Below are 9,992 nucleotides of genomic sequence, written 5' to 3' on the forward strand. Positions count from 1 at the left end.
CTCCATGTATGGAGAGTTTCTCCCACCATTGTTTGACTGCTTGTATCTTTCCTCCGGCTGCAGCATCATCGGCATACCAGACTTGGGTGCTGCCTTCTGTTTGTACTTTTTTCAGCAGAGGTACTGTGGCCAAGGCGTACATTGCCATCGCGAGAGGATCTCCCTGTGTGGTTCCCTCACGCGACAACAAGACTTCCCCACCAACGAATAGGGGTGAAGGCTGTTGATATGTGTTGAGCAATACGGTATGAATTGCTGGACAAGTGCTTGAGATGTTCTTTAGAGCCAATTGACGGTTCAAGCTATTAAAGGCATTTGTTGCATCTACAAGTAGTATGGCTTCCGTATTGTCATCTTCAAACAATGACTGCATGGCATGTATTGCAGCCTCACACCCAGCAATCTGTCCTGCACAAAGCTGCAAGGTTCCGGTTGCCGAGAGCACGTCAGACTTGACCACAGAAAGAACCGCCTTTCCAATAATTCTTCTAACTGTCTCACACACACCAATTGGTCTCACCCCAGGATTTTTGTTCAGAGGTACAAGACGACAAGCCACTAGAGCTGAGATACCGTCAGGATCTACTATCTCTGTTGAAATTCGACGAGCAACAGCAGCTAGAGCATTACAGAGATCTTTGGAGGAAGTGTGAAATCCCGTACACAGGCGTTTCCATTGAGTCGAGTCAAGGCCAGAAGGACCAGCTGCACCAGAACATCGCATTGCTGTATTCCTGATCAGTTGTCCATCAAGAGAATCAAACAAGACAGGATGGACTGGAGAAGCGTTCTCTTTAGAATTCACAACATAGTCAGGATCGAGGGAAGAAGCATTTGGATGTTTTTCTTTGAGTACATCTCTCACGGTTTTTTGACTTGAATTTGTCAGGTAGTCATCCAGGTGTAAAAGACCATTAGCACCTTCATCAGACAGTAAACGCATAGCAGCATTCACATTTCCTTTCTTCAAATGACCAGCGAAAACGTGAGGAAGATCGTCGATTTTGGTTGCCTTGTTAGAAGACCTACTATAAGTTAAATGTTGTTGGATCGTCTTGGCTTCATACAACAGAGCCTTGATATCACCCGCCTTCCAGGCTTCTAAGCGACGGGTCAGACAAGAGACATGATCAGGACCTCTGGACCGCTTGTGTGGCTTCTGTAGCAGAAGATGGGGCATCACCATAGCAGCAGTCAATGAGACACACTCAAGAGCAGATGCACTTGCATACGCATGAAACAATCTGGCAAGTTCGGAGGCGAACATTTTACCAGTAGAACCGTATGGTACTTGAAATAAATTCCTTCTCCAATGAACAACTTCTTGGTAAGCCTGTTCTATTTGACTCATCACTTCAACACCATTCAGTGAACCCCAACTGAAATTTGGTGATGCCATCACTCTGTAAGGAAGGCGTTCATGTAACTCTAGGGAAGGAGAAGCTGTTTGATTTAAGTCATGAATGTCTTCATCTTCCTGGGTGTTAGATATCATATCGACAATGTGAGCGACTGGTGAACTTGTCTGCTGTTGCAATTTAGGATGGACCCTGGACTGTTCAAGTGTCTGCTTTTGCGATAACTTAGAACAAGGCAGTTGCCTTTGCGACAACGAAGAACAAGGTGGGTGCAGCTGGACGGCATCGGAATAAAGCATTCTTGTTGCAGCAGTAAGGACACTAGATTCTAGACTGGATGAAGAGAGTGCTTTACCTCCTGGAGAACTAGACCGAGCAACAACCGAAGCGTAAGACAGTGGCTTATCATGACCTGAATGCTGATTCACTGGCGAGTCCATGATTGTAGGCGCCTGATGATCATCACTTGACATGCACGGCTTCGTCGGGGATATCTTGCTAGAAGTGGTACCAGCAGTTTTAGGACGTTGTAGTTGATATTTCCCTCTTGCTTCCCAGTTTTGGCAGCGGTTGTGGTTGAGTGGATTGCAATTTCTACAGAATTGGCCCAACTTGGCACAGCGACAGTTCATACAGCGGCCGCTGCTGTTGCATAAGCAGCATTTAGACATCACCGAGAGATCGCTGGACAGTTGAACACTTAGAAGTAGAAGTCACAATTTAAATCTCAGACCAATATGTTAAGGAGTAGACAGTGACGAGGCTGAACAGAACAGGAGACTTTTGAAATTCAAATCTCGGTTGACCGTTGAAAGAGATTTTCTGTCCCCCACACTATAGAATCGTTGTGGATCGTGGTGAAACCAAAAACAAACTAACGAAGTAATCCTCAAACCTAGGAACGAACGTAAACTGAAATGAACTGGCAAAATGTTACCGAATGATGCGCGCCGCCATGACAGGTCTACATCCGGGACTACTACTCTACATTTCCTTTCTTCAAATGACCAGCGAAAACGTGAGGAAGATCGTCGATTTTGGTTGCCTTGTTAGAAGACCTACTATAAGTTAGATGTTGTTACTACTACTACTACTACTACTACTACTACTACTTTTACTGTTCAAGAGAATGAGAAGAAGCGTGCTTATGCTGACCGCATATGTGAAGTTGAGCATGGATCATTCACTCCACTGGTTTTTAGTTCCACAGGAAGCACAGGCACTGAAGCCACAACCTTTTACAAGCGAATGGCAAGCCTTCTTGTTGAAAAATATAGAGAGAATTACAGCAAAATGATGCAACTGATTCGATGCTGTCTGAGCTTTGCCTTGCTTCGATCAACTATTCTTTGCAGTCGTGGTACTAGATCTTCTTTAAATAAACCTGTCAAACTTGACTTATTAGGACTTGTTGAGAGTGAGGCCTACCTAAATGAATAGGTGGCGGCCATGGTTATTATGGTTAGTGTGTTGTCATTGTTTGTTTGTTTGCTGCACTTGGGTGTTTTTACCCGAGGCCCGGATTTTTAGGCTAAGGATATAGTAATCGTTCGATGACCGAGCGACCGAGCGAGCGACCGACCGTATATATATAGTTGGTTAGCACAGGTGCAAATGAAGCTATTCCGACCAATAGACGAGAAGTGGTGTCATTACCGAACAACAGACGAACGTGATGTCATCATGAGGCTCCACCTCTCTTTCTTTGGTAGCTGCTAACAAGAATTCGGGAATCAGGCGTCCGTCCTGTACATGGTGTTTAGTCCTTTGCTTTAAAGATTTAGCACATAGAAACAACACCTATAGTTTACATTTGCAAGTGTATGTTTCCCCAACAACAACCAGAAGCGAGGGTGTGTACCTGACTTGTAACATTTTGCTTGTTCCACAGTGTTTCTGCATAGTGGTTCTGCAGTCTGCCAGCTTGAATTTTCGGTGTGCGTGGCTGAGCGGCCGTGGTGTTGTTGCAAAGATCACTAGTGTCGTCTTCAACAGAAATTTGGCGCTTGACGGGAATTTGCGAAGGGGAACGTGCATTGTCCATGACAGCGTCTGTTTGTCGGACGAAGCGGTCTGGCTGATCTGTAACAGGCGCTGATCCAGGATTTTTTAGAAGGGGGTGGCTAGCTAGTGGTCGTAAGTGAGACATATTGGAGTGTGACAAAATTGTACTAGATAGCTACTAGCGAATTGAGTGAAGACAGTCTAACTCAAGTCCACCAGCGACTGTAGCCCATATCCGGGATATTGCCAAGGGCGGCTGACGGTGACGTTAGCATCTGATCATGACGTCTGACTCAAAGAAATTCAAGCAGCCAACACAGTTTGAGTTAGCGTTCGATGGAGGCTACGGAGCACAAGAATCAGGGATGCGGAATGAACAAAGGCAACTGTCGCAAGAATATGTACAACCTGCGACGGCGACCCTCAGCAAAAGTCAACTACAGGAGCCGGAGGGTTTGCAAAGCAGTCTCCTTCAGATTGCAATTAGACATACAAGAGAGCTAACTGCCGATGACAAGTACCGTTTGCTAACTACCGTGCAAGACGACATCCGGGATGATGAGTTGGACACAAGGTCATTTTCTGCTGGAGATCCTGAGGGTAAAAAGCGGAAGGTCAAGCAGATTACATTCAAAGAAGGTGGCTTCGAGAGGATAACTGGCTTCGCTATGGTAAATCAAGGGATGACAAGGGAGGTTGGTGTCTACCGTGTATTTTATTTCTGACTCCTGATGACATGAGATCTCTTCACCTTGGCGTATTCGTTAGAACCCCGTTTGTTAATTACAACAAATCCAAAGAGATTCGTGGTAGACATGCGACAACGGAATATCATTCACGAGCTGTTGATCGGGAGTACCACTTTAGGATGCATTATTCCAATCCTGAAGCAAGAATTGACCACAGAATGACAGATATTAATGCCAGAAACTACAAATTCAACTAAGAAGTTCTGCCTACCATTGTTGAAGCTGTTCTTATGTGTGGAAAGCAGAGGATCGCCTTGCAAGGTCGTAAGCAAGATAAAATCAACTTTGACAGTCCTGCAACACGAAACAAGGGAAATTTTATTGCATTGGTAAGGCTGCTTGTTGGCACCAATTCTTGCTTGGATCAGCATCTCAGGACTGGACCTGCAAATGCAAAGTACATCAATAAAAACATTCAGAACGAAATATTAGAGATTGCTGCTGACCAGATTCGAGATTCTGCAGAAAATGCTTGAGGAAATGTGCACACTTTTCAGTTGTAGCAGACGAGGTTACATCTCATGGGCAAGAGATATTGTCAGTTTGTTTACGGTTCTTAGAAGTTCAAAAAGGTAACTTTGAGCTGAAGCCAAAGAAACATGAAGTCTTGCTGGATTTCGCCTTTCTTCAAAGGATAACTGGGGAATCTATTGCACAGGGTATCCTATGTGTTCTTGAAAAGCATAAGATTGACATCAGGAATTGTCGAGGACAAGCGTATGATACAACCAGTTGAATGAGCTCATCCAGTGTTGGTGTGCAAGCGCATATCAAACGTGTGGCACCTGATGCAGATTATCAAGGCTGCTGCTTGCACAGTCTGAATCTAGTAATATGCAAGTCGTCACAAATAACGGCAATTAGGAACATGTTTGACAGTTGCCAGCAAGCATACCTATTTTCCATAACTCTCCCAAACGACAAAGATTTCTGGAACACGTTATTAGCTGTCAGTGCCCAGCTACCAAGAAGACAAAAATCAATGGTTTGTGCAAGACGAGATGGGTTGAGAGGCATACAACTTTTAACACAATTCTGGAACTTTACACCTATCTTATTGAAACCTGGGATGAGATATGTTACCCAAGCAATTGTGACAAACTTTATCCTGATGGAAGCAACTGGAAATGGGATTCAGAAACACGAACTGCTGCAAATGGCTTGAGGTACACATTTGTTGGATTTGAGCACATTGTAGTTTTCATGCTTGTGAAGCAGCTTCTTGAACCCATACGTCCAATTGCAGAGTGTCTGCAAGCAAGGTTGCAGGAGTTGTACTTTGGCTTCAAGAAAGTTGACGAAGTTGTCCAATTTTACAAAAGGATTCGAAACGATGTGGATGTAGAGCATAACCGAATATACGCTAAAGCCAAGAAGCTAGCCGCTGATATTGGAAGTGATGAAGCAATGCCACGCATCATAAAGGGAAGGCAAACAAGAGCAAATCCTACTGTGTTGTTGCCTTGTGATTACTGGAGAGTAACACTGACAATTCCATTTTTGGACTCCATACTTTCTGAACTTGAGTCTAGATTTGCAAGCGATAAAAGAGCACACTTTGAACTCTGTTTTAGTACCAGAGGTCATTACCAAGAATGAAAGTTTGGAAGAAACGGTAGGAATTTTGACATCTAAATGGGGACATCTGATGCCAACAGAGGATAACTTTGAGAGTGAACTTATCCGTTGAAGGCAGCACTGTCATGGGATTACGGAGACCAAATCCATAACACAACTCTTGAGCGAGGATGCTGATCCGCTATTCTTTCCAAATGTTCGAGAACTGCTCTGCATTCTAGCTGTTCTTCCAGTTGGTAGTGCTGAAGCAGAGAGGTCATTTTCTTGCCTCAGGCAAGTGCATACCTGGCTTCGTACCACTATGACTTGCGATAGACTTGGCAACTTAGGTGTTCTGGCGCTTCATGGATTTGACATTCTACTTAACATAGAGAAGATATGCAGTACTTTTAGGAGTCAACACCCGAGAAGGATGTGCAGTCCTTATGTATTGTACGATGATAGCAATGCGTTGTAAGAGTAAACTTGATCTTGAACACAACCTTGAACATTGTATTGTATTTGTGTACCATTAAAGTTAAACAGAATACTACAAGGTTTCTTTCCGTTCAAAAATCTGAGGAAAAGGGAGGGTGACTAGCCACCCTGTCCACCACCCCTGCATCAGCCCCTGTGTAAGTACGCTAGTGCGTCTCTATTCATTTTTGTTTTACGGTATCCAAAGTCTGAGCGAACGGACGCTTAATTAATCTCCATGTGCACGTGCATGTTTTCTCACATTGATGTTTTGTTTTGGCTCTGGGGTCATCTCATTACAACAACCAAAATTGCGGTTAGACGGATAGCTGTGTAAATACGGTACAGTGTACAGTAGGCGACGTCTAGCTAGAGAAGCGGCACGAACAACAAAACGCTTAGAAAAACTGCACAAAGAACGAGACTTTTACATTATTGTGAGCTGGAAAATAGGTGGTGATCGGCTTGTTTTGCTCTCCATCTGTAACATATGTTTCCCACCAACAAACAGAACAATGATCACGCCCGTTACTTCATCATGTAAAGCTAGGTTTACAATATGACGATGATGACACCCGCGACGCTCGCGCAAAGACGCCGAGTAGGTGTCAAAATGCTGACGCTGACGCTGTACCATCTAATATATAACAGCTCAAACTGTGTGTGTGTGTGTGTGTGTGTGTTCGTGTTTTGCGGCCACGTCTTTTGTTCGTTTGCAACCAAAATTGGCACGCACACTCGGAACGCACAGAGGAAGGTTTTCGTAAAAGAAATTAAAAAGTATGCACCGGGTTCCCTTTCAAGGGGTCGATCCCCGCGTAAAAATTTCTCGATGACGCAAACGCTACACATCCCAGTTCATTCAAACACACTTCCACACCAGTCCTGTGTAGACTGTATGCATCGTCGTCCTTCGCAAAGCTTCCAGCAATCGAATATCTCTTGCCGACGAAACTTACTCTTCTACTAACGCTTTCGTTTCCCTCCAAATTCCGATTGCATTTGCACCGAATCCAACGTACACATTTTCTGCAGCAAGCGCTACACGAGGAGTGTGTCGATTTCTATCGAAACAAACGCGAAGAGCAAGGTACGAATTCATTCAGTACATCCAGGATCTTGAAACAAATATGCACGTGACGTGTCCACAGATCTATCTTTACACTACAGTATCTTGCCCGTGAAGGACGGGCCATGTATACTAGTTTACAATATAATTTGATGAGCGTCAGCAACGAGCCTTACGCGCATGCTTATCATAATCGTATACTGGAAAAGTCTGTGATTTGATTTTCATTTCCTGAGTTTCTCTCTCATCAAGTTGTCGCGGAGACGCTTTTACATTATTTGGCAGCCTGATGCTGGGAGCTCCGTTTTTTCGATACGTTTTTCAAACCGTTTTTCTTGCGCCTCTTATCTCTAAGCTACCGTGACTTGATCTGCCGCAAGCAGCCGTACCTACACATATACACTTTCGGTAGGCTTCTTTTCCATAGTTTCCTTCCGGTTATTTCACTCCCGGATTTGATCTCTAATTTGTCGACAAAGACACGTGCTCCCGGTAGACGCTACAACACTTCCAGTTTGGAAGCTAAAGTTGGACTTGAATCAACTCAAGCGTCGGCGACGCTGACGACGCTGACGACGCCGAGGACGCTCGTGACGCGACGTGCGAGTGTTCACAATATGACGCCTGCCTGAGCGTCCTCGATCGTCGCCAGTGTCATATTGTAAACCTAGCTTTAGGCGAAGATTGCCAGCCGGGATAGCATCGAGGCTCTCCGACTTGTAACATTTGGCTTGTTCCAGCACTTCAAACAACTACATTTGTAACATGCATGTTGTTCCCATTACAACAACTACCAGACGTCTAGAGAAGCTGCACCAACAACCAGACGTCTAGAGAAGCTATACAAACAAACAGATGCCTACAGAAGCTGCAGAAACAACCAAACGTCTACATTCTTGTGAGCTGGAAAACCGGTGGTGACTGCTTGTTTTGCTCTACATTTGTAACTTGCCCACCAACAAACAGAACAATGATCACGCGCGTTACTTTATCACGTAAGACGCTACCCGACTTGTAACATTTGGCTTGTTCCAGCACTTCGAAAAAACCTGATCTACATTTGAAATGTGCATGTTTCCCCTCATTACGACAACAACCAGATGTCTAGAGAAGCTGCACAAACAACCAGACGTCTAGATTGTTGTAAGCTGGAAAATCGGTGGCGAGCTGTTCTTTTGTTGTGCGTGAGGGTTTTGCACACAGAAACAATGCCTAATCTAGCTACATTTGTAAAGTTCATGTTTTTCCACATCCAATTTTGTTTTGGCTCTGGTGTTACCTATGCCACGCCTAAAACCGCCCATAGTGGCTCATTACGACTTCAAAAGCTGCACAAACAATCAGACGCCTAGAGAAGTTGCACAAAGAACTAGACATCTAGAGAGCAAAGGTTGTAACTTTATGCTTCTTCCATAGATAGTGTCATCTTCTGAAAGCTCAAAACATTGTAGGTGCATGAAATCGTGGTTTGTTCACTGAAAATCAGTGCTGTTGCTTTCGTACCTAGCTAACCAAAAGCTGGTTTTGGTATTTGCTCTATACCTTCGCTGTGCGTGGCGGTTAAAGTTGTATTATAGAGTTAATTTATTAGAAATACAGCTAATTTGCCTACAATGTGGTATTTTGTTGCAATTTTGTTTTTCCATAGTAAATGAAAATTGAGAGTTCAGTTATATAATAAACAACATCTGATATGCAGCAGAATGACACCACACAGACAGTTCACTCTAATATTCGATTACCAATTGCTAAAATCATTGTACAGTATGTATAGCCTGACCACACTCATCCACGCTCATATTTCATTGCATTGAAAAGCAAAATTGATCAAAGATTGATTGTGCTGTTTGATTCTACAAATGACTTTTAATTGTACCCATCGGTCTAATTTTTCCAACCTATACAATATTAAAATTGCAAGCAACTTTTAAGCAATCTTCTTTAATTTTTAATTTAATATTTATTAATGCAAGCGTATAGAGAAAATATAATAGACAAACCTCACCCTGTTGGATACTGCATGTGGCTAGAAAAGAACTTAGTCTGTAATTAACGATTTACACGGAGAAAGCCAGGAGTCACCCCATAATTAAGTTTCCGAAGTGCAGTTTCTGAAGCAAAACTGCACATACAAACTTCTACTGATCATGTTAATCTTTTGAAATAGCTTAAATAGTTAATATTAATATCTCCATCTATAATAGTTATGTTGGATCTCACTTTAGCTGTAGAGTGCTACTGAATTACAATGTCTTCAAGTAGCTGGCAGAGATGGCTCTCGATCGAATTAGTTCTCATCCAAATTGTATTTCTATTGATGATATATGAGTGGTTCCAGACAAATACTAGGCTAGGTTTGAATTTGATCTTCTTGCATTAGCACGGCTCGTAGTATCTGAAGTCGGTCCCTAAGTTTGGGTATATCTGATCACTACAATTTGGTATATGCAGTCTATGCTCTAGCTCTAGCTGCTGCATTCCTCTAGTATATATAGAATTATGTTATGTGCCAACGCGACCGACCGGAAGGTGCGTCATTCTATAAACGTCCGTCACGGAAGTAGGCCTAGACGTCCGTCATCAAATTATAGTTGCGTTTATTATTGAATTCGGCGTAGACGACGACCAGGACGACGTGGACGTTGTAGATGTATCTGCAGATGGCTATGATTCGGGACAAGATGTGTACACACCAGATACGGGCCAGCAAGACCGACGCCTCATCAGCGCAGAAGAGGTGGACTGACGACATCCAATAACATATCAAATCACGCAATA

General features: G+C 43.5%; 1 protein-coding gene across 1 annotated transcript in view; it reads right to left on the reverse strand.

Annotated features, from left to right (window-relative positions):
• The window catches only part of LOC134190310 (uncharacterized), a 3,934-nt gene extending 1,607 nt beyond the window's left edge, over positions 1-2,327 (reverse strand). The window contains exon 1 of the mRNA XM_062658763.1: positions 1-2,327. This exon is cut by the window's left edge and continues 1,607 nt beyond it. Within this exon, the coding sequence (XP_062514747.1) occupies positions 1-2,029 (2,029 nt within the window). The 5' untranslated portion in view covers positions 2,030-2,327.
• Between the last annotated feature and the right edge of the window lie 7,665 nt (positions 2,328-9,992).

The sequence above is a fragment of the Corticium candelabrum genome, chromosome 14 (assembly GCF_963422355.1).
Source record: "Corticium candelabrum chromosome 14, ooCorCand1.1, whole genome shotgun sequence".
Taxonomy (NCBI): domain Eukaryota; kingdom Metazoa; phylum Porifera; class Homoscleromorpha; order Homosclerophorida; family Plakinidae; genus Corticium; species Corticium candelabrum.